Source organism: Toxotes jaculatrix, chromosome 7 (assembly GCF_017976425.1).
Source record: "Toxotes jaculatrix isolate fToxJac2 chromosome 7, fToxJac2.pri, whole genome shotgun sequence".
Classification (NCBI taxonomy): domain Eukaryota; kingdom Metazoa; phylum Chordata; class Actinopteri; family Toxotidae; genus Toxotes; species Toxotes jaculatrix.
In genome coordinates this window covers 17,471,078-17,496,444 of record NC_054400.1, presented here as the reverse complement: position 1 = coordinate 17,496,444, position 25,367 = coordinate 17,471,078, and the positions used below count along the sequence as shown (strand labels likewise).

The 25,367-nt window shown below is 44.2% G+C and overlaps 2 protein-coding genes across 8 annotated transcripts in view; one reads left to right on the top strand and one right to left on the bottom strand.

Moving 5' to 3' along the window:
* Nucleotides 1–23,793, top strand: part of mctp1a (multiple C2 domains, transmembrane 1a) — a 132,880-nt gene extending 109,087 nt beyond the window's left edge. For 2 of the 5 annotated variants that reach the window (XM_041042479.1, XM_041042483.1), the window contains exons 17-21: nucleotides 2,246–2,344; nucleotides 12,068–12,177; nucleotides 12,959–13,068; nucleotides 13,377–13,474; nucleotides 20,610–23,793. In XM_041042479.1, coding sequence (XP_040898413.1) covers nucleotides 2,246–2,344; nucleotides 12,068–12,177; nucleotides 12,959–13,068; nucleotides 13,377–13,474; nucleotides 20,610–20,681 — 489 coding nt within the window. In that variant the 3' untranslated portion in view covers nucleotides 20,682–23,793. Of the gene's footprint in view, nucleotides 1–622; nucleotides 664–2,245; nucleotides 2,345–12,067; nucleotides 12,178–12,958; nucleotides 13,069–13,376; nucleotides 13,475–20,609 lie in introns of those variants that run through there. The other 3 variants (XM_041042480.1, XM_041042482.1, XM_041042481.1) reach the window with 3 other exon arrangements.
* Nucleotides 23,794–24,194: 401 nt separating this feature from the next.
* slf1 (SMC5-SMC6 complex localization factor 1) overlaps nucleotides 24,195–25,367 on the bottom strand; it is a 29,480-nt gene continuing 28,307 nt past the window's right edge. For all 3 annotated transcript variants that reach the window (XM_041041422.1, XM_041041424.1, XM_041041425.1), the window contains exon 18: nucleotides 24,195–25,245. In XM_041041422.1, coding sequence (XP_040897356.1) covers nucleotides 24,746–25,245 — 500 coding nt within the window. In that variant the 3' untranslated portion in view covers nucleotides 24,195–24,745. The remainder of the gene's footprint in view (nucleotides 25,246–25,367) is intronic.

Sequence of the window (25,367 nt, the reverse complement as noted above, 5' to 3'; positions counted from 1 at the left end):
CGGTGCTCTCCCTCTCTCTTTCTCCCTCTACGTCTATCTCTCTGTATCTCACTCACACACACGCACCTGCGAAATCTTTCTCCTCTCCCATTTCTCACTCATTTTCTCCTTCCTTCCCTCATGTGCACAGCTGATGGTAAATATAGAGTAGATATCATTCATTAGCTCAAACACATTCATCTGTCAAATCAGATTTTTTTTAGTCATTGTTTAGTCCCCTTTACTGACCCAATCCTCCAAGGCATTCCACATGAATCAGCTTTTCTTTTTTTTTTTTTCAGTTTGGAGGTCAGGTTTTGACCTGTTTAGGCAGTTTTGAAGAATTGAGGACAGCTTTCTGTAATGTACTGTATGTATATCTTACATGACACACAATGAATCGCCTTGATGTGGTAATTCCCACCAGGCCAGTGGTCCAAAAAGGTTATAGCAAGTTTGAATGCTGGTTTCATTAGTTTTATGAGTGCTATATGGTTGTTGTTTTTTTTATTTTATTATTTGGAGGTCTTATTGATGACTCCACTGTGTATATAAGACTGAGCATACACGATCCTCTGTTTCTTCATCCCTCCTGCCTGCCACGCAGTCATCTTCCTACACTCTTTATCCTTCTCATCTATAGTGCTGAGACAGCCGTTCCACCCTCTGCTGGTTTCCCTGTAGGTATGACTCATGCATACACATGTATATACACACACACGCACAATCCTGCACATGTGTCTGTTTATCAGTGGTTTTCTGGCAAGTATATGTAACTCCTGGCGAATGGCTAGTATCAGCACACATATCCAGTTCTCATCCTGCAGGCCTCACAGTCGTTTTAAGCTGCTGATTTTAACATACAGTGTCTGGCTCTTGTCTGTCTCTCCCCATCTCCGTCTCAGCTTGTGTCTCTTCTTCTGTGTACCATTAAGCAAGTTCCTAGGTTCTCTGCTCCATGAAATGTTAAATAAGGCACATGCAGTTTTTTTTCTCTCAGTGTGAATATGGGCAAAAACATTTTTTTTTCTGACTTATCTCCAGATTGCATACAGAGCTCTGCAGCACCTTCCCAAGCCCTGGCACTCCTTTCTCAGTCCCAGTCACGGCACTGTGCTGATCGCTCAGATAGTGACAAGGCATAATGTAATTGGACTAAAGAGAGCACTGGGAATTATATCAATGCTCTGGAAACAACGTGTGACTGAAATGTTGTTCTGGGGAGGCTATTGAGCTTGTGATGCAGTGGGGCTGTCCTCAGGTATCTGAGGGGGGAAGGGGGGGGGGGGGGGGGCGTTCAGCGGCTGAGGAGAATGGGAGAGGGAGAGAAGGGAAAAGAAAAGTTTGAATGTCTGTGTTCTTCTCTTCTTTCCGCCTGTGAAGGATGAAAAGCGTCACGCTGTAAAAGATGCTTTTGACTTTTCCGCTTCATTTTTCTTCCCATCTCACTGTCTTTTTTTTTTGTGCCGTTGTTCAGCAGAGACGCTGGTAGGAACTGCATTTTAATCATGTTTGGCTAATAGAGGGAGGAATGAAAACAAAAAGGAGGGTGAAAGAGGCATGCAGGGGTATTGTCTCTCTATGCAAAATACACTGCATTGTTTGTTTGTTTTTCCTCTTTGTCACACACATACATCAGGTGGATCATCTCTCACTATCTCTTTTCCCCCAGATACAAATCTCTTGCTTTGTCTTTTGCTTTCTGTCATTTCTCCTTCATTCCATGACTCTCTGCCATTCTCTTAAACCTTTTATTTTAACTCTTGCCTTTGTGATTTAAATGAAATTTTGTTTTCCACTGTGGGTCTTTCTTTTTTTTTTTTTTTTTTGAGTTTTGGACAATATACATGTAGGTTAGCACAGTTTACAGTATACTCACCATTGTCACTGTAGAGACTAAAGACATGGGTACATATAGCTTTGCAAGATTGCCAATTACCTATTAAGTCTGTCCAGCTTTAACCTATCTATCAAATGCATATTTTGAAGTGTAAATAAAGGGTGGGTACTGGAAAAAAAAAACCATTATGACTCTCCTTTGCATTGCAAAGCTAAAGCTGTTTCCAGCACGGTGCTTATGTTTACAATCTCTGCCATGCATTTGGGGAGAACAATGTTATAAACCCATGCTAAAGCCTTGTTATATTGGCCAAAACATCAGCTACAAGACCCCTGTTTTAAAACACCTTCATTTTTTCTTTAACCCTTTCACCTTAATTTCTCTGTGGGTTGTAAAGAGAAAATCTCACTGTAATCTATCCACAAGGACCCTAAACCAGGCCCCTGGGAGGACAGCTGTGATAAAAACCATATCCTCGAGGATATGTTGGCTTCCTGGCACTTTGAGTGGATACGAACGATGGTGGTAAGTGGGCATGTGTGTGGCTCTGGCACTGACTCCTGATGGTGTGTGTCGCTGTCTTCCGGTTTCCTATTTAGCTCATCGTCTGTCCGGCGGCCTCTGTCTGCCGTCCTGTCGGGGTTTGTGTACAGTACCTGTCCCCTGTCCGCGTCTCAATTAACACCCACGCACTGCACGCTCGGCCCGCAACCTTACCCCACCTAAAGGCCTCCGCCTCTGCCTGCTCTTTAAGGTAATGGGGAAGCTAATGGGGCTCCAGCATGGAAGGCTGCTTGCGTCTTTTTTTGTGTGACTTCCCTGTGGCACCGTAGACCTGTTACACTGCAAGGTGACAGCTGTAGATTGACGTGTGAAGGTGTGTCAGCTGTGTTTTGCTGGTGGGACTTCTGGCTTGAATGTATTTGCACTTGTTTTGAATTTAATCTGTGAAGTGACAGAGGCCGTAAGAGAAAAAAAATCCCTTAGTGGTTTCGTGCACTTTTTTTTCTTTTTTTTTTTTGCCAAAAATAGACTTTTGGATTCAGATATTTTTTGAAAAGCACTAATTACATTCCTCTCAGAAATAATGATTGTTTTCACACTTTATAACCCCTATGTCACTGATAATAAGCACCTAGCAAACTAATTTTCTAATGAGTTTCAGAGCCCTGAGTGTATATAAATGTGTGTGTGTGTGTGTGTGTGTGTGTGTGTGTGTGTGTGTGTGTGTGTGTGTGTGTGTGTGTGTGTGTGTGTGTGTGGTTGTGGGTGGAGGGGTGATTTGAATGTGCTTGTGAGCGCTTTTTCTTAAAAGTTGCTACAGAAACAGCAAAACTATTTCATATTGCTGGAGCAAATCCCAATGCTCATTATGCCTAATGCAGCAATGTCTACTCCCCCAACTGTTATTGTTCTGAATCACATACACACAAGCGGCTGAAGCAACTGAACTTTCTGACTGATGAACTATGCATCAAAGGATGACGACGAGCACTCGTTGCACTGTAGGTGAGGGGTTCTTGTGTGTCTCTCTCCAAGACTCTCACCGAATAGGATGTGGAAGATGGCACACACTCAGCCCTCCCGGTCTCTCATTGGACAGAATGTGGAGCACAACACTTGACAGCAGTGTCGTCTGAATTTGAAAGTCAGACATGTAAGAAGGCAGCCGCCACCTTTTCTTTTAACAAGAGTCATAAATCTGTAATGAGCATAGAGAGGATGCATATTTTATTTACTTTTTTGAAGACGTGATCCCTTCACTTCATAGCAATGCACTCTCGCTCTGTCGTTTTTTTTTTTCTTCCAAAACAAAGTTTAAAACCGTGGATGTTACAACTGTTTCTGTTGCCTGTGTCTCTCTGAACATGAATATGTATTTAAAGGTACGACAAAGTTACAGACCTACAGTGATGATTCAGATGTAATTGAACCTGAACAAAAGTAAGATATGATGAAGATATGATGGAGACATGAAAAGTTTCAGTGTTGTTTAGTTCAAAGGCTTAATTAGTAAAATAGAATAGACAGACTCTAGTGGCTACATACATAAACACCTTACAGAATGAAAAAAAAGCTTATATGTGTCTTAAAAATTCCCTTTCCAGTCTAATTATCTAAATTTTGAACCTTATCTAAAGATATTTAAGCCCAGTACGGCTGGGGAGTACGGCCAAAGCAAATGAATCCAGAGATTATGCAGCACCATATGTCTTAAACCAGCTCAGACAGAAAGACTGAGACAGACAGACAGACGGACAGGCTGACAGACATACGGGGGGAGATGGGCTGGAGCTGCTAAACCAGGCCAATAGAGGACAAGAGTAATGTTGTCCCATTCATCACACACTGCCAGGCTGGATCCTGGGAAGGACAGGGGAAGGAGAGAGCGGGAGCAGGGGAGCAGAGGTGAGGCAAGGTGGGGGAGAACTGGGCAGGGCGGGTGGGGGTCGGGTGGCGTTCAGCAGGAGGTGAGGAAGGGGAAGTGATCAAGCGTAGAAGTTGTGGGGTGGTAGTCATTTGTGTGTGTGTGTGTGCGTGCGTGCATGTGCGGCATGTGTGTGCCCGACCTTGAGTCTGATGGAGTTGCTGGTGTGGTGGAGGTGATGAGAGGCCCCAGGGGGACATGGGTAAAGATGATCAGTGGCAAACAACCTCCTGCCACCCAGACACATTAGAGACACACGCACACAAGCGCACGCTCATAACACCAGAAACCTCTCTCTTTAGGATAGGAAGCAGAGGTCAAACCGAAAATAAGTCGCCACCACCTCTTCCTTTTATTCCCTCTTTCTCTCTTTCCTTCTATCCCTCTCTTTTACATATGTGTATATTTATCCTCGCTATGGGACTAGGCTGGGTGAAGAGACTAATTAGTACTAGAGAGCACTGTCTGCCTGGTGCACCTTCAGCTGACAGTCTTAACTGGAGTTTGACTTTGGCTTTGTGGGAGCAAACCTCAGCGCACACAGGTATTCTCAAAGAAATCTGTGTGTACATCCTATACACACAGACATACACATATACACACATTCTCCACACATTCATCCATTTTGGGCCTATGGGAGCGGAGCGCCTTAACGTGGCCTTTGTGTGTGCAAGCTGCTTGATGATGGCCAGGAGGACGTGCAGCGCATCTCAACACCCTAGTTAAACAGATATTTATGTGTTTATGATGAAAAGAGAGGGAGGGAAATAGAGATGTATTCCCCGCATTTGCTCATGGATTAGATGTTGTATGGGATAAATTATTTATTAAAACCGCAGCCTCAAAAAAAAAAAAAAAAAAAGGAACATCTGCCTCTTTCATGTGGTGCTGGCGAGGTGCCAGGTTGCATGGTGGTATCTGAGGCCGGTCTCAGGGCCTTTGTCTCATCTTGTTGTCGTATCCTGATAGAGGGGAGATGTTCTTCTAGGCCACTGGGTCCCTACGTTTTTTTTTCCCCTGAGGGTGTCTTTCTTCTCCCAGTGGGTAAAATCTGACTCATGACTCCACAGTGAAGTTGGCTGTACATGGAACAGACACAGACGAAACATATTAGATTTCATTTTAAGGGCAATAATTGGCTTACACAGTCTGCCTCTGTTTTAGGACATGAACTGTTTAAATGGTCAACATATGCCAAAGTGTCCATCAGTTCATCAAAACATATCTATTACTATGCACCTACTGTACATGTTCTTGCTTACTTCATTTTGGACTTGTTACTCATGTATGGTACCAAACAAAATGCTACTTGATTGAACTGATTGCCACCAGTTCATGTGACTGAACCCATGAAAACTTCCTTTCCTTTCACCAATCTAAATTATTTTTGTATTTTAATTAATTGCAGCAAGTTGTTTCTTTTGTACATATTTGACTTTTCAGGGACAGATAGCAACACATCAAGTTTTAAATATACAGTAGATGCTAATTATGTTCTGTTTATTATTCTGTCATTCCTAATTCTCGCACAGGCTTTGGAAATTGAATTTGTGTCGCCCCTAAAGCATTCCTCAACTTGCTCAACTTTTCAGTGTTTTTTTTTTCCCCCCTATTTCCTGGGGTGAAAATGGGAGGGATGCCGATTCTCTCTGCAGTTACAAAATCAACAAGAACGCTTTCAGATGCCCTCCGGGAGCCACATATTAGCATCCTGTCACGTTTTATATGACATTTCAATTTTTACTGTGCTGCCAGAGTGAGAGAGGCAAAAAGAAAAACAAAGAAAAACAGGTGCAATTTTAGCACAGCAGCAATGAGCAGAAGCCACTTGTGGTTCAGACTCATTTCGTGGTGTGATGGGATATATTCTGCTACATTATAACTGTTAGGTTTATCATTTTTATGGCGTAACCCAGCAGGGAGAACAATGTGATCAGAGGTTAAAACAGTCTCAAATGGCTCTCTCTATTTCTACCTAGTAGATATAGGACAGATATTTGAGTCCAACGTAACAGGCTAAGTCCTCAGCGACCTCTCCCTTGTTTAGCTCTAGGCCTTGGGTCAGTGAAGAACAAACTGTCTTTGCAAAGTTTACAACTGCTCGCTTTGCACTTTTGCATATAGATGTACTCTGCCACGACGCTATCTCTCTGAAAGAGAAATGGAGCAGTCGACTGCACAGAGACATTGTGCATCTTTCCTTTGTTAAATATTTAATCAAGTGTTTCAAGGAGTTTACCACATTTGTTTAACACACTTTACCAGCAAGTGCAATGTGGTTAGCCTGAGTTGGCTGTTTCTATTGTGAACAGAGATCCCGCTATATTGTTGTTAAGAAGACCCATCAGTATGCCGGCTTTGCTTGTTTACACTGAACCAAACAAAGCCAGCATAATTCTGCCCCAGTGTGTGGTTTTCAGTGGCGTGTCTGGTTCTGGAATCAGAGGTGTGACGTGTAACACAACAGTGTCGGTGTCTGCCCTCCCCCCAGTTCCATGTTCGCACCTTTTATTGCCACCTTGAACGGGCCGCCACCAATGTACAACCCTAATTCCAAAGAAGCTAGGACACTGTGTGGAATGTAAATAAAAACAGAATGCTTTTATTTACAAATCGTTTTTGACCTATATTTAATTGAAGACTGTACAAAGGCAAGAAAACTAATGTTCACACTGATAAACTTCATTGTTTTTTGTAAATATACACTCATTCTGAATTTGATGCCTGCAACACGTTCCAAAAAAGCTGGGACAAGGGCATGTTTACCAGTGTGTTACATCACCTTTTCTTATAACAACACTCAGTAAGTGTTTGGGAACTGAGGACGCTAATTGTTCAAGTTTTGAGTGTGAAATTCTTTCCCATTCTTGCTTGACATAGGACCTCAGTTGCTCAACAGTATGGGGTCTCCACTGTTGTATTTTGAGTGTCATAACACTCCCCACAGCAAATGTTTCTCCAAAACATGTATGTACCTTGGACTCGTTGGACTTGGATGTTGCTGATATATGGCTTTTGCTTTCCATGGTCTCCACTTGTATTTGTAGATGCAGCAATGAACTGTGTTTACTGACAGTGGTTTTCCAAAGTGTTCCTGAGCCCATCTAATAATATCTGTTATACAATATTGTTTTTTTTAATGCCGTGCTGCCTGAGGGATCAAAGGTCACAGGCATTCAGTTCTGGTTTTTGACCTCGTCCCTTATGTGCAGAGATTTCTCTGGATTGTCCGGATAGTTGGACTTTTTGCCCACGCAGGTTTTCACAAAGTGGTGAACCTTGCCCCATTCTTGCTTGTGAACCACTGAGCTTTTCGAGGATGCCCCTTTCATACCCAGTTGTGATACGTTCACCTGTTACCAATTAACCTGTTTACCTGTTTTTTGAGCTTTTGACAAACTTCCCAGTCTTTTGTTGCCCCGTCCCAACATTTTTGAAAGGTGTTGCTGGCATAAAATTCAGAATAAGCATATATTTGCAAAAAGCAATGAAGGTGATCAGTTGAAACATATTGTTTCTGATTTCAGTTGGACATATGTCAAAAAGGGGCAGTACATGATTCTGGCTTATTTGTGTTTTACACACTATCCCAACTTTTTTGGAATCAGGGCAGTGTGTGTGTCCGTGGGCTCTCTCCGGTGTCACTGAGGGTTGTTTCTCCTTAACACATGCAAACAACTCACATCACTTTAACGAGCCTTCCTGCCCCCGTCTTCCCTGATGGGAGCACTCCCATGATGCAGTCTGCTCCACACACTTTTACAGAGGGGGGCTCAGTGCCAAGCTGATGGGTGCTTGGCTGAGTTTTCATTTCACACTCCACACATCCAAACAATGATGCAAACTTTGGACATAACCACCAAAAAATGCATTTATTGTCTTTAAATGGCATACATGCAATTAAAACATGCAACTCTCTGCCAACAAAGGACCCCGAATCTAAATAAATATTTCTGCTACCAACCTGATGAGAGTTAATTGATGTCAAAGAATTCCTTCTGCACATAGAAACATTGCATTCACAGGACAAACTGATTGTCTCAGTGCAGTTTTTTTAAATACACAGCAGTATGCTGCTCTGCTGAATTTACCCCAAACTCACATCACACTCTGAGCGGCCCTGACCCTTTGCTTTACAGCAAAAAACAAATGATTTTTCAATGGAGAGATAAACCAATGTGTAAAGCCCCCAAGATTTCTTTGTGTTTCTATTAGCTCGACACTCTGGAGTATGCATTCCAGACACACAAATTACCATTGTTTTGCATTAGAGGAGTACTAATGATCATGGGCATTCAAAAATTAATTATAACAGTATATATTCTCTCTTCTTGTATATTCTGTCAACCCACAACTGGGAATGCTAAATTATATTCAGTGTTTTGATATTCTTGCATGCCTTCTTTCTTTTGTTTATTATCATATACATGCTATTGTTCCTGCTGTACATCCGTTGTTTGGTGGATTTGGTTTACATCAGATGTAGTTGCAGCAGAAAACAAGTCATAGGTCTTTAGGATTAATCTCAGAATCAGATTTGCTTTATTTCTTAAGTGCAGTCAATGGCATAGCACATAGTGGTTTATGTACTGCACTGTACTATACTTCATGAGAGTCTTACAGTAGATGAAATCGTCAAGAATGTTCTGTCATCTGACTCCAGTGGTAATTTGTAGTACACTGACTGAACTGGGAGTTGCTGCAACATGTCAGCATAACACATTGCAGATGAACCTACAGTTGCAGTCAATTATAATGATGCTAAACTCATTAGGCAGGCTTATTACACTATCTGTCTGCATGATTCAAGCCATCTACCAGCATCCATCAGAGCACTGTTTTCAGAGGTGTTGGGATTTGTAGCATACTTGGAGCATTAACGTGACTTGCAACTGAAGCCAAGTCAAAGCAAGAGGCCTTAGAGATTTCATTTTATTAGCCTTGCCTTCAGGTCTCCAAACAAACCCACTTAGTTTCCCTGACAGGCACAGGAAGAGACAGATGGAAATACAGGCCTTGAGTCTCCTGTAAAGACCCTGCTTCTCATCCTGAGAGGGACTGGAAGCTGGTCTTCAGGACTGAAAAACCATGTTCTCATCAAAAATCAGATGTGGGCTAGTGGTTAACACATGTACACACATTCTTCTTAAAACCACAGAAAGCATGACAATTGATTTAACTTATGATGTTAGTGATGGATCTACTCTTGAGGGCCTGTAAATGTGTGTCTCAGAAGGCTCGCCTCCCTGGTTTCACTTTTTTGTTAAATATCTAAGTCAACAGAAAGCTTCATTTAACCTTGGATGTGATGTGTGAATACCTTGTCTCTCTCCTCATCTCTCTGTATCATTTCCCTCTCCATCGGTGATGACATTGCAGTCTAAAACAAACTTGCTCAGTATGAAAGAAACTGTCTGTAAAAGTCAAGGGCCCTCGTCGTCTAATCAGTGTCGGGATATAATATCGTTTGTAGAGTCACACAGCACGACCAGGTGTGCAGATCAACCTTATCTAATAGCTGTAGGGTGTGTGTGTGTGTGTGTGTGTGTGTGTGTGTGTGTGTGTGTGTGTGTGTGTGTGTGTTTGTGTGCATATTAGGTTGCATTATAAGAACAGGTTGCCTGGCTCCATATGTGCGCAGTGTGCAGGGAAGCTGGGAAAACAAGGTTCTCCGTGGCCCTCTGTGTTATTGCTACCTCCCGCTTCCCCGAGTCGTGTTTGAAGACAGGAAATAGGAGTCAGACCGCAGTCCGAGGGGCATGTGGCAATGGTTTATACTCCGATGACCTCTGACCTCTCCTCTCCACCCCCGCCCGATCTCTCACACCACTCCCCTGGCCCTCAAACACTCTCCCCTGAGTCCCGGGCCTGAAAATAAAACAGCCTGACCTGGCCCAGCCCGGCTCGGCTCGGCCTAACCCAGCCCAGCACAATAGACCCTGCGTTCTGAGATTTGTTTGAGCGAGCAATGAAAAACAGATGGACTCTGAGGAAAGAACTGCGAAGAGGAGGAGAGAGGGAGGAAGAAAGAAAGGGAGTCTTGTAAAATATTTGCGAAGAAAAATAACCCAGGGACGCTGTCTAATTATATCTATTTGTCTTGTGTGGTTTTGCTGGGGAGGCCATGTGGTCTCGCTGACTGCTCTATGGTTCATTTTTCACATTATCTGATCCTGGATGGAGAGCAAAAAGAAGAGGGTGGGTTTGGGGGCAGTAGGGGTGGTGGGGGGTGTTTTTGGGTCTCACTGAGAGGGTTGTGGTGAGGGGAGGGGGGCTGGCCGCAAGGAACAAAATGTGGTAAAGCCCTCTGGGGTCTTGAAGTCTTCATGTCTTTGACTGCTTCACTGTCTTCTTTGAGTATAATGATAAGGATTAGTTGGAGTTTTACTTCTCTAATCTAACAATATCCATCCATCTTCATCAATAACACAGCCGTAGCTGTATATGCTATTTCTAAAGAAATATTTGACCTTGTAGGGTTATGCCATAAACTTTTGGTTTCTCCTTAAACCTTAAGCTTCATCTTTTATTTTTTGTCCTGGTTGGAGTTAATTCACTTAAGTTCTTCAAACAGCTGTGTAATATCCTTATTTTTCCCAGCCTCATAAAAAAACAGATTCTTATCAGGACTATGAAGGTTTCTGGCTTTTTTAATTCAGTTTTTTTTTTTTTTTTTTTTTTTTTCATTCGCAAGGGTTTAACTAATAGTCTGAACAATAGGGAAAAAGGGCACTTCAGTTCAGCCCCACCTCCAAAAAAAAAAAAAAATTGTCACTATTTCAGAAAGAAAAAGACTTTGTAGGGTTGTTTGCTCACTTCCATGGTTATTTACTGGAACTTGATGATCTTATAATGTAAATCCTTGTTCCCATTTGCCATAGTGTAAACCGAACACCTATGATTGTACCAATGGACACTCTAGTAACTGTAACTTTATTGCGATTGTATTAGATAGACCTCTTCTTGTTATCTTGTTATGCCCCTCTTTTGTCTCCCCAGCATGCCCACCAATCACATCCACAGGCACAACTAGTCTGCGTGTTGATGTCTTCACTCAGCCAACGGCTCTCGATCACTCTCTGTCACCTCATTCTGTCCAGATTCATCCTGTCCCTGCCTGTCAGTCAGTCAGCAGGCAGCTCTTTGACTGTTGCATGACTTCTTAAAGTCTTCACTTTGTTAGTAAAGGGGGGGCGGGTAGATTTTAGATTGCCTGCTTAGTTTGTGGTCCCCCCCCCCCACTCCTAACAATATTCTCAAGTTCTCAACCATCAAAAGTTGAAAAGGAAGAGCTCTTCATGGTGGGTGACGGCGTTAATAAGGATGATAATGATGTCACGTCTGGTGACATCATCACAGTGTGCCAGCCAGCAGAACAAAAGAGGGCTCTGCCCGGTCTTCCTAGCTGTCTTGGCAGCAGCAGAGAGAAAGAGACAGAGAAAGAGCGCCCAAAGATTGATGTATCCATTCGGCTCTCAGTTTAATTCTGCCTCCCTATTCACATATTCAAATTTTCCTGTGTGAGCTTTTGTAAGGAGGAAAACATTTTGATTTGTTCTGCCGACTTTATATCTCTATTACTGCCTGGAATGAAAGCACTCCGTCAGTTCATGCAGGATATCCGGTGATTTGGCTCCCCACTCCAAATCTTTGACGCTATTTAAAATGTATTGTTTTCGCAAAGATGCCTGTGCCCAGCCTCTGTCTTCTCTTTCCTCTTTCTCTTTCCTCCCGTCGCTTCTGTGTCTCAACCCCATCTCTTCCTCCCTCACCCTTGCTTTCTTTCTCCCTCGCCTACATCTCTATCTGTCCTCTTGCAGGACTCGGAGAGAAAGGGCTTCATGAACAAGCTTTATGCCATTCAAGACGTGTGCATCAGCGTGCAGAATGCACTGGATGAAGTGGCCTCCTATGGCGAGAGGATAAAGAAGTGAGTCGTAAGCCTGCTCCTCGGCACCCGGCCCGCTCCGCTCCGCTCTGCACATCCCAGTGTTTTTTCCGCAATGCCAGGTTGCCCTACTTCCCCTTGCCAGCCTAACTGAGAGTAACTCAGTGCTGCTCTCAGGAAACACTGCCAGCGTGACACCCGGCCCGGAGGCACAAACACAGGCAGTCTGTCTTTATGTCCATCACATCTCACTTAACCCTGCATGACCTCTTAACTGAATCATCTACATCCTTGATTAAACACACATCATTGCACATGTGCACACAAAGACACACACACACACACAGAAAACCGTTTATTTGCTGTGCACTCCTGCATACCCAGGTGCCCTCACTTTCACATAGATTCATCCAAAGCAAAAGGGCGGCAAGGGACTGTTTTTACTAAAACATTTAGTAAGAAAAGAGTCAGGCCAGAGGTTGTTTCTTCAGTTACAGAAGCATTTTAAACTGACATTCTTGTGACATGGTTCTTTAAAGTTGAGAGCACTTTGCTGATTAGATAGTGTGAATAGCACTGAGTCATAGCCCATTTTTACCCTACAATGTTGACCTGTAAGACTTTGGGTGAACTTATTTCCGTCTGTTTCAGTGGGTGTGAAGAATTTGTAGTGCAGGAGTGTTCAGATCAGCTTTGTTTGGGTTAGAAAGTATTAAAATGCCCTCCCTGACTCCCCTTTACGTTCCTGGTCAGCATGTGCAGCTGGACTGATATTTGCCATGTCTCCTAATTTTTACAGTCCCATTTATTCCTCTCTTTGCAGCACATTTAACTGGACTGTGCCTTTCTTAAGCTGGCTGGCCATTGTGGCTCTTGGAGTGGCCACCGTGATCATCTACTTCATCCCTCTACGATACATTGTGTTGGCCTGGGGTGAGCTAATGACGAAAAACATGTAAAGTTTAATTACATGTTCTGTAAGTGTAAGTAATTAAATGTATTTATTTAAATGTAAATACAGCATCTAAGTAAATCTGTGGCAGAGCAATGGGATTTCTGTGCTCCATGTTACTTTGTATATACGGTATTGAAGTCAGAGTTAAAACTGTGCCATTCAAATTTTCTGAGTACAGCCATCACAAAGGTGTTAACAAGTTGTTTGACATTCAGTATGTGCTGATGTCCACCTCCCTTTCCTCAACTCTTTCCTCTACCTGTTCCTGCTGTTTTTCTCTCTACAGGGGTGAACAAATTCACCAAGAAGCTGCGAGACCCTTATACCATTGACAACAACGAGCTGCTAGACTTTCTGTCCAGAGTGCCCTCAGATGTACAAGTGGTGGGTGACCTTTCCACTTTCATCTTTGCCTCATCTTTTCTGTCTTTCCAACAACACATCTGTCGGATCCAGACATGGGCAAGGGTTAGGGATCCTTTTATTATCTCCTGTATCTCTGTCTGTTTTCTTTCTTTCTTTCTTTCTTTCTCCTCCTCTCAGCCTCTGGCTGTTGTATTTTTCATTTGGATGAACCGACTATCCATTGTTTTAGCCACACAGACATCTAATCTAATTGTTTCAAAGTTGTTTCTGTGTTTTCCTATTAATAGCTTCCTAGTCTAATTCAATTTCCACATACATAGTCGGAGCTGTGTAATATGATAACAAGGTTAAGTGAGTTTAGTGCCCAGCATATAACTAGCTTGATTGACTCCATACACATACACTCACACACAATTACAGTTAGCTGTTGTTTCCCAGCTATGCTAGTAATTGGAACAGAGTGTAAACCAACAGTTAACCAGCCCCATGCGGTTTTGCTTCTACATTAACCGTGAGATCAGATTAACTCCAATGCTTCGTTAGGTAAAATATATTTGTGTAGATGTGTGTGTGTGAGTGTATGTGTGAGTGTATGTATGTAATGTAACATGCTGTGCTGCTCAGGACAAAGTGCAGTTTAAACTGCAATTAAGCGGCAGCTTGTGAAAGTCGTTGTGTTATCCGCTACCGATGGTGTCCGCTGTGGCCGTTAAGCCCTGCTGTGCTGAGTTCAATAAACACGCACATGAACACACAGATACACACACAGGCAGGCTGAGGCTGAACGACCCGGGGCCACATCAGACCAATCCCCTGCCACATCAGTGCTGACACACTTCCTCTTTGATCGCTTGTTGCCTGCAACTTCTTTCATCTTTACGGGGTCATAATCCTTGCTCCCCTACACTCCCCTGCCAGCCCCACGTGTTCTCCCCCTTTCGGCCCCTGTGCAGTTTTACAGGTTCATAGTTTACTGGGGCCTGCTGCAGCAGTAGGCACAAGGCAGGTAGCCATTGGCTTAAATGAGCCCAAGCTGTCCCCTCTGGTAAAGTGCAGCCACCTTACGCACCTGGAGCCTGGAGGAGCGGAGCGATGAGGGGGCCCAGGCCCGGCAGGTACGAGGTTTTTACAAGGCCCCTAATGAGGGCCTGCTGGCTAGGGAAGGTGGGGGCAGACACGCTGCTCTGGTCTGGTGCCCGTGCTGCTGGAGTTGTGCCTACTGTATAAGACTGTAAGTGCTACTGTAACAGTTATTGCTGCAGCTGGTGGAATGGTAATTGTTGCAAGGTTTCACAGACAGTTAGGAGGCTTACTGAGAAATGTGGGCGAAAGAGCAGAGGAGAGGGGTAAGAATATATGGAGTTCATTGATCATTGGGGATGACGAGTTTGAGGCAGGGTAGTTTTATTTGTATCGAAGGTCAGTGTCATTTAGATTCACTGCTAAGTCAGCTGTTAGAGCGCTGAGATTTGTGCTGATCACTTTCTCATTGAATCCAAAGGTTAATTTTTCTGCAAAGAAACCCTGCTCTGCGGTCGTTGGCTAAAAACAGAGCAGAACGTTCTGCTCTGTGGTGCATCCCGCCGCTGCCTCCGGTGGTGGGTTCACCTCATTGCCTGCCCCCGCCTTACTGGGTCAAAGCCGTATGTGGGGATTAAGCCCTTGAGGCTTTCGGATGATGCAGAGAGGTGCTGGGGTCCAAATGGAGCGTCCCCTCACGGGCACGTGTCCATGGCACCCACTGGCATTGGTGCAGGGGCCTACTACGCCTGACACCCTGGATGACTAATGATGTGCTATTTCGGTGTGTGACCTAACACACATACATAATCACACACACACACACACATGCTTTCCCAGCAAAAGTGCATGTGAGGTGGGTTGGGGGTGTTTCAGGGTACTGTTCCGCACCATTTGGAGGTGCTTCAGTGCAGCCAGAACTGATGAGGTTCTAATGACTTCATATGCAAAGGGCAACCACACTGGGCCACAGTCCATCATGAGGTATAAAGCTTTACATCAACACAGCGACTGTGAAACAGCTTTTGGACTCTGTTTTCTCATATTTCATTGCTCTTTATACTTTTCAAGTACAAAAAAGAGACAAAAAAGAGACATTTAGCAGCAGCATTCAGTGCTCACCAGTCATATAGTTAGCGGATGGTACTTTACTCTCGCAAACCAAGCTTTTCAGATCACTGACCTTGGGCCCCTGACAGCACTGTCAAACACCCTTTAAAAACTAAATCCCCAGAGGTGCATGGGAGCTGCAACAGGCAGAGCGGTCTTTATACCATCTAAACAGTTTACTTAAATCATTACGTCCCCCTGTGAGCAGCAATGTTAAGGGCCGACATGGTGTGTAGGGCATGTGTGCATGAAAGAGTCACTGTCCCTCTCTGGGTAACAGTCTCTTATATCTGATTGGGATCTTTGACCAGTGTAAGCTGTCTTTATGGTCATTATCGGGGAATCCTTCATGTCCTCTTAAACGAGGCCAAACTGAGCACCTTTATAGTGCTAAGTATTCCCTGCCTGGCGTTTGGGAAGTGTCAGTGCACTAGTATGTTTTACGACACCATTAGCCACGCGGGCTACAGAGTGCACAAGTAGCGCCAAGGCAATTAGCATGCCAAGTGGCCCTTTATGATAGGTGTAAAGCTGGATCTAACCCCCAGCACAAAAATAAGCATGAATTCTAATTTAGCGCCTAATGAACAGCAGGGAGTTGGGCTAATATTTTTAGACAACATGCATGTTGGGGATGAAACCTCACTGGACACACAGGGGTCAAAGGCAGGATAGTTAAAGGTTGAAACGTTGCCAGGTGCCATCACTCACATCAACCGGAGGTCTCTCTCTCCTTTTGCTTTGTCCTTCTCCACTTTTGTGACAAATTTAAACATTTCGCTGGAAGTGGCCTATTAGTCACTATTCAGTGTGTGTTGTGCCAGCTAATAGGCAAAACTTTCCTTACTTAGTCTTTTTTTTTTTTCCTTTTTTGCTCACTGGCTTATTTCACCTTGACATGCCTTTTCTTTCCCAACAATAGACGTGAGCGCTGAATCCTCCCATCTGCAGATGTCTGAACTGTCCACAATAGTGTTTCGCTGGAAGCATTTAATAACCCTTATGCTCCGTTAGGCGTCACAGGAGATGAAACCTGCTGAGTTTTGTGCTCTGTAAAGGACCAGGAAAACAGAATAACATTGTGTCATTAAAATGTAGCTCCCTTGCCTATTTTGACTTCATTTATTTGCTTGCCTTTTTCCCTTTTTTTTTCTCTTTATTTCTTTCCTCACTGTCACCCACCTTGGTTTCGCCTTGTCTGTCTGCCCGTACCGGCATCATCAAAACACTGTCAAAGGTTCAATGCAAGAGGGAGAGAGGGAATGAGAGACAGTGAGGGAGGGAGAGAGGAGCAGGTCCCGGGATGCTTTGTGGGTAACACCGTTAAACGAAGTACGATGCATGGTACACGGCGCCCCTTCAGCAGAGCACACTTCAAAGCCTGTTTTGCACTTGTACTGTCAACATTTGGGATAGGAGAGGAGAGGAGCGAGGGTGGAGCAGCCTTTGAGCAGTGCCGGGTCTTTACCCACTGCCTCTCCTGTCGATGTTCCCTTTAAGCTCCCCGCTCGTGTACCAAATTGCTTATGTGCTCGCCGCATTACCTCACTTTTTACTTTCACCCAATTCCGGTTTCTTTTATTTTGCTAACGTCCCACTTTCTCCTCGCCTCCTCTGCATTTTCCTCTGTTTTTGACTTTAACTCGCTCTTGTTGTCTACGTTGGGTTGGTGCCTGTGTGTTCGCGCTTGAGTGTGTGTGTGTGTGTGGAGAGCCAAGGGTATAGCATCACGGAGGCCTGTCACCTGTAAGGTGAAAGTGAACCTGTGACACGTAAGCCCCATTTCTCCTGGTTCGGGGCTCTTCACAGAGAAACCCCTGTTTGATGGAGATACTGTTTTTTTTCCTGCACCCTTTCTTTTTGTCGGGCCTCTTCGCTTCTCTTCATGAGAAACAAACCCTTATTTTCCACTGACATGCAAACTTTTCTTTGTGTGTCTGCACTGACAAAGAGTTTTGTTTGGACAGGAATGTCAGTGTGCAGAATTAAATTGCCGTATTCCTTTTTTGCTGCTGTAGGCGTTTGGCCGTATAATGGGACCACTAACAGCCAGTGATCCCGTACAATACCTGTCCTACTTTTGGATCCGCGGCGGCTTGTTTGAAGCCCGCAAACAATGAGTGAGAATGAGTTTCATATGGGGAAGCATTTTGATAAAGATGGATTTGCTTGCAAATATATGATGTTAACAGATATATATCCATGTTACTACGCTAGATGCAGAGGTGCTGTCATTTTTTTTTTACTCATGAGTGAATTAAATCATTCAACCATTCACTCACATGTTCGTCGGTGAATGCACCACCGTCATTGATCGCAGTCAATGTGGGCACTCTGCCAGGACTGTCATGGTCCCTTAACGAAACTACCACCGCACACACACACATTCACACACACACACAGATGGGGCCATATAAACCCCTCTCGGTCCCCTGGGTTTTTGTTCCGTTGTCTGCTTTAGTTGGCAGGGCTATAAAAGGATCCACACCCACATGAGAACAGTATCTGTCATCACCCGAATGTCCACGGATCTCCCTCTGTCTCACCCAGCCTCTTCTTCACTCTCATTGTTTTCTCTCCTGCTTCCTTTGTTGGTTTGTCCCCGCTCTCTGCCCTTCCTCCCTTCATCTTTCTGTATATTTCTCTCCCCTTCCTTCTCCCGCTTCCCATCATTCCTTTCCTCCCTTGCTTTCTCCACCTGGATTGCCTGCTCATTGCCTTTCAGACTATCTCCTGGTCTCCCTCCTCTCTCACTGTATCCAGCAAACCGGTTGTATTTGTACAGCTGTTTAGCAGGATGTTAGTTTGCCTTGTGGACAGTGAGGAATCAGTGCAGTCTGGCTGCCTAGTGAGGCGTAGAGAGCAACACATGCTGGCCTAACCACCCTGTAAGCACCTTAACGGGACATTGGTGACCACCACTGTGATACAGAGCAGCAGAAAACACCCCACACTATATGTGTGTGCGTAGAGTGTGTGGATTTTAATGATGCAAGGGTGGCAGGGTGTTGTGTTTCTTTGTGATGTGGGAGGCACGGGGGTGTTTGTGTGTGCATTCCTTGGCTGGTATTCATATGTGTATGCATGTGTCTCAGATTTGTACAGGCAGAGGATACTGGAAGGCGTCATTGAAGCGACAGTGGGAACCAGTAGAAGATGGATGATAAAGGCTCGTTCCCAGCCAGCACTGAGAGACGCTGCTGTTCTCGTCCACAGCAGACAGACCCACCATGAGACAGAACAGAGAAACCATATTGACGTCAGTTTGTTGTCTGCCTGGAGAATCAGAGAGGGTGTCAGTCAGTCAGACAGGCAGAGTAGCCTACAGTACATCAGCCTAGGAGGGATCCCACAGACAATACTGGCTCTTTGGTGCTGTGACTGTTAAGTCTTCTTTTTTTTTCTCCATTAGTATTCTGATTCAGTGGCTAGTGCTTGTCAGTGTCTTGAATCTGTCTAGGCTAGCGACTGTATCTGTGCATGTATGCACATGTGTGTGTGTACATCTGAAAGTGAGAGACTTACCAGAGTGACAGTCTCTGGTTGTTGACGTTCAGCCGCTGTGATGCTTTTGCGTCTGAGTGTCCATCACTTAAGAGCAGTTTCTTTCATAGCTCTGCTCACCATCTTTGCAAAGCACCACGTCAGTTCCCTTTGGGAGGAATAGGTGACACTCCCACAGCGATAATGCCGAACCGATTCTGAAGTGACTGCATCATGCCACTGATATGTCCGTTTTAAGGCATAGTTATGACATTTTGGGGAAGTCGCTCATTTGGTTTGTTGCTGTGACATAGGTGAGAAGATTGACACCACTCCCATATGTGTCATATGAAACAACAGTTAGTAACTGGTTAGCTTAGGTTAGCACAAAGACTGGACATGGTGGGAAACAGCTTTTGGCAAGCAAATACGTCTGTTTCGCTCCAGCTGTCTGTAGCTTGATGTTGTTGTTCGGCACCTAATGACTGACAGACAGGAGCCTCATCAGCTCAGATTTTCTCGAGTGTCCACTCATTATTCAGAAGGAGAGAAGCTCCACAGACAGCTCTCAGATGGCCAGCTGCACTTCAGCCAGTCTGAGTGGCGAGAAAAAGATGTAGAAGAGGTTGTACATTGTCATATTTTTCTAGTTTTTCTGTACCATGAATGATGCAAGCACAGTGGAAATCTCTGGAGTGCTTGTTTGTTAACCTTTCTGGCCAATAGATCGGGTGCATGTATGTTTTCTAACTTAACATTTGGGTTTTTGTCAGAGAACTAAGTCTGTCTGCCCGACTTTTATAATTGGCTCTTTATTTGACAGCACAGAAACTGAGAGTTAATGATTTTGTGCCTAATTACACAGCACAGTATGTATAAAGCTACATGTGATCAGTAATGTTTTGATACTGTAGTAACTATAACTAGCAGCTACGCACAGACTTTGGTTTTCAAAGGGTTACAGTGCGTTTTTTTTTCTACCTTCTGTCTCCTTCCCATCTCTCTGCCCTTTCTCTCCTCACCATCTTGCCATGCTGAGATGACTCTGTTGTCTCTCCAAGCTTTCCCATGAGCCCTTGCCCTGTTCTCTGTTTGTGTGTGTGATCCCTTCCCTTAGGCCACTGTTCCACATCTGTGGAAGTATGTGTGTACGTGTATATTTGTGTGCATCTGTGTGCGAGCACGAGTGCGTTTGGAGCTTTGAACAGTGTACATGGATCGTGTGTGTGCATGTGAGTGTCTTCATGTGCATCTGTGTGTATGTGTGTGTGTGTGTGTGTGTGTGTGTGTGTGTGTGTGTGTGTGTGTGTGTGTGTGTTGTAATCAGTGTGTAATCCCTTCCCCGAGGCCACTGTTCCACACAGCTGGACTCAGAGAGCCTCTGGAGGGTTTCTGTGCTATTCAAGCATCCTTTGCTCTTTCCACCTGACCGGGTGGTGTGTGTTTGTGTATGTATGTGTGTGTGTGTGTGTGTGTGTGTCTGTCTGTGTGTGTGTGCGTGTGCGTGTGCTTCCGTGTGTGTTTCTGTGTGTTTTAACAGGTGCAGTACCGAGAGCTGAAACTGGATCCCAATCCCAGTCCAAATAAAAGGAAGAAAAACAACCCCGGGTAGATGACTCTGTCCGCCCACCAACTCCTCTCTTCTCCACTTTTCTTCTCTCTGTCTATTACTGGACACTGAAGAGCAGAGGAAGACGGCTGTGGACCAGCTCAGCTCAACCATCCTTCCTAGTTTCTTTCCCTACTTTTCTCTCTTAACCCTTTTTTCTGTCTTTAATCACTCATAATGTACAGTACAGTTTCCTGATGTGTAATTTTTGTATAAAACAAGATGAGAAATCCCTTGAATTATTACCACCATTACGCTTTTGATTGATTTTTAAAGGCGAGTGGGAATGATGGCTGGGATGACCTTTTTATCAGCCGCGTGAGCCACTCTCCTCGTTTCTTCTCTCCATCACCCTGACAGCTCGCTGGACTCTGTCCGTTCGCTTGCCACAGTTGTCACACAATGAGTAACACGAGTTTTAGCATTTTTACTACTAAAGGCACTGTCCGTGTTTATCAAAATATAAGCCTTATACTAACATTCTGCATTATCACTCTACAAAGGACTTTAAGTTTTTGTTTTGTTCATATTGTAGTTTATTAAATGATTTTGGTAATATGTTTATATTTTCTAATTGTTTTTGTACTGAAGTATCTTTTGTTTTCTTCCCCTCTTGGATGTGGTAATGATGTTATGTTCACTGGCAGTAATTTGGATTGCCTGCACTTAACTCAGCCAGCCAAGTTGATTAGCAATTATGGTGGTAGCCTCCGGATATGTCCTTCTACACAAACACAAAACTGGACCAACAGGCTGAAGGCTTGTGGTGGTATCTGTCTGTGCTTTCATACAATGGCCAAATTAGCTTTTTTAAAAGACTTTAAAGACTCCAAAACAAAAAAAAACATCAAATCACAGTGGACAGTGACATTAAAGTACAAAGAGTCTTTCTGTATTTCTTAAAATAGATTGTGATTACATAATAATCATTAAATAACAACCAGAAGGAGAAAAAAAAGAACCACACTGTTAAGTGTTAGACAGTTGGTGTTATGCCCTAAACATGTATCTCTATTAAAAGCCCAGATAAGTTAGCCCCGTTTAACCCCTTAAAGACATGTCAAAACCCCCATCAGTCAGACAGTCAGAAATCCACACTCTGTCTGTCAGGAGGCGCAGCAGACTGGGCCTTCTGCTGTCGTGGTGTTAATATAGATGTCACCCAGTCTATGCAGAGTGTCGCCAGGCAGGCAGGCAGGCCTTTAGGCAGCCGCAGCCCTAATCTTGTTTGAAAGGCTGGTCTCCTTTCCTCTCATCTCCCCGTGTGTTTGCCTCGGCGGCCACACACGAAAGCATGCACGCACACATGCACAAGCATGCATGCAGACACACACACAGGCACAAAAACAAAAAACACCTCTCGTGTGAATACAGTGCTTGCATACACATACTGCACCTACTTGCTCACAGATGAAAACACAACATCCCATTTGAGCAGGCACATTCTCTCAGGCACGCACACACTCACACAAACACGCTCCATGTGATGCTGTGCCCCAGGCTGGCCGCCCTCTCCATCTGCCCCACCTCCTGTGCCCACAGCTCAACTTTGATCTGTCTTTCCAGAGACAGGCTTGTATATGTGAACTGTGCAAGTATGTTTGCGTATACACGTTTATGCAATCAAAGACATGTTGCTTTTCTCAGCGTTGGTGTGTTACAATCGTATCTCCCCTCCAGCTGTAGACTGATGCGTAGATTCAGTCTGTGTGTGTGTGTGTGTGTAGTGCAGCAGCAGAAGTGCCAGCTGTTATTTGGTGTGCTGGTGTAGAGGGCCGTCAGCTAGATGAGCAGCAAGTCGCTGTGTGACAAGACAAGGCTCTGCGGGGACTTAGGCCTGAGATGTCAGGAACGGAAAGATGTGTGTGTGTGTTTTATGCTATATCAGATCTTTCTTCCCATCATGCCTTTCTTCGTTTGCTCTCTCTGCGGTTCCCTCATTCGTCAGTGAGCGGGGTTGCGACCCTGTCTGAAGGGATGGTCTCCTGGGCTTCTTGTTGAGCATCTGTTGAAAGATCACAGCTCAGGCTACATTTGAGGAGGTCTTCTCTCATCCTTCTGATCCTAGCCGCTGCCACCCCCTCCACCCCACCCCCCACCCTGTACATCTTTTTGTTCTCTTTTACCACTTTTGTCTGTCTGTTCATCCGTCTTTCCGTCTTTATCACTCTAAACCCCCTTAGCATCACCTACAGCTCTCTTCTGCCATTTTGTCATCCTCTTGCCCTGCCTGTCTGTCTGTTTGCCATCACCTCTCCTGCTCGCTCCCTCCCTCTTTACCCATCCATCTCCATGCTTAAATATCAACAGGCTCGGATCTGTCACTCCTGAGGGCCATTGATTTTGTTTTGTTGTTTTGAGGAATCCACTTGAAAGACAATAACAGACTGTCCCCCTAGAGCAGCATCGCAGACTGATTATAGCCTCCTCAACAAACACACTCTGTGGCTCGTGAAGGATGGCTTTTTATAATGCCCCGATGGGACTGTTTGAATACCTGATATGTGTGTGTCTACTACTGTATGTAGTTATTTTACAGCAAATTGTGGTGACTATTGTGTGGTATTGCATCCAAATACTGTCTCTTTTTAAAAAAAAAAAAATCATATATTATTTGGTTTTGGCTCTGATTGCAAGCAAACCAAAGTGTTTTTATTTTGTATGTTGAAGAGAAAATGAATTATATAAAGGAATGTATCAGACTGACAGCTGTAAAGGAAAAAAAAAGCACTTTTATTTGCACCAGGTTGATATGAGACTTTATTTTTTAAATGATACTGTACATAGCTAACTACTTATTAATTTATGGTTGTATTTTATACAGTATGCCTGTTGATGGTCTGGTGATGATATTGTAAAGTAGGTGTATGCCTGCCTCATTTTCTAAGATCTTTTTTCCGCCTGCAAAGTTGCCTGCCTGTGACATCATTTTCATGCGCCCAGTAACCAACCAGTGACATTTCAGGACAGGAGTACTGTAGAAGCTTATACGTGGGTTGGTCAGGAAGGGTGAAAGAAAACATGATGTATAGAAATTAAATGCATCTGATGTATGTCGCTTATTTTGAAGAGAAGAAAGAAAAAACAAACATGAGATTAAATATTTTTTATCATCTTCAGGGTGTCTGGATTATTGCAAAAATTTGTTTTCCGTTCGACAGGCTCATTTTTAAGCAAACACTGGGGGAATATAGGGAAATAAAAGGGAATATAGGACCAACTATGCTACACAATGCAGGATCACCCCCCCCCCTGTCGCCCACTCGACCCATACCAACACGCAACTCTAATCCCCTCTTTTCATGTTCAGTTTCAGGAAGTGGCTCATTTCTCACTGCTGTCTGTGTGGCTGAGACCCTGAGTTCACATCAGCACCTCAAGTATCTCAAACCAGGATGACTATTGCGAGAACTGGTTTTATTTTTCCACTGTGACCCCCGCCCCCCACCCCCCCCAAAAAAACGAAGCCACTCCATCTGTCAGAGCACCTTTCACAATAAAACTGCAGCAGCCATTTTCCTCTTGACTTCCTTGTGATAAAATACTGGACACCACAGCATGGGAATGTAACAGTCAACTAATTTATGTTCATTTATTTGTTATAAATAAGTTAATTAATGTGAAAAACACTTTAATCTTAAAACTAAGAAAAAGAGCAGTAGAAAACCTAAACTTGAGGTAGTAACAGTCTTACACAGAAATATTAGTGCTGATGAAAACATTCAACATAAATACATTTTTCCATTTCAGAAAAGTGTAAAACATCTTAAACCAAAACAAGGTAGCAGAATGTAACTGAAGCATGTAGTTACAATCAAATGAGTATAAAATGATATCTGTGAAAATGAACATAAATCTAACTCAGAAATCACATGCTTTACCTGAATGGGAAGAAAGGAGAAGGCCACATTATTTTTGAAGGTGTACGTTCTCAGAAAGCCAGCATGTGTTTGTTGCCAGTGGAGATATATTTAAGGCCTCAGTGGATTATATGACCATGTAATTAACAGCTCTACACAACACACAGGTTGTGCAAGTACTTTTTAGTGCATTTTCCGTTGAGCCCGTCACAAATCAGCTGCTAGTGCTTCTCCCCGCAACTTTAGATCCTCCATTATCTCCATTAGGAACAGTGTGTTCTGTCCTTTGCACTCTTTCACAGCCTGAGGCACCTGCCCCAGGTACCCCCCTCTGCCGAGCTCCAACAGCATCTCTGCATCTTCCACCAACCTCACTACCCGCTGGTCCGTGCAGGCCAAAGTCACTTTTTGGAAGGTGTGTGTCACCAGAGCCCTGACCAGCCTGTAGCCCAGGCTCTGGGCCTTGTCACTGGCTTTCATGAGGCATGACAGGCCCCTCTCCTGCTGGTAGGAGAAAATTAGGTGGGCCAGCAGAGAGGATCCGGCCTCCAGTAGGGGAAGGTTCAAGACCTCATTCACTACTTTGTTCCTCTGGGCCGAGTCTCCGACCTGAGCACTGTGGAGGAGCTCCTCCCTCTGACTTGTTGCAGAGACCAGATCCAGCGCGGTCCGCCCGTCTCTATCAGTCTGCTGGAGGAGAACTGAGCCTGGAGGGGACAAATCACACAACCTTTACTCTCTTTGATTACAGACATGTCCATCACAACTCAAGGCTGTTACATACTCCTTGCAGGTGTGGCACATACTGTACATGATGCACATGACAGCT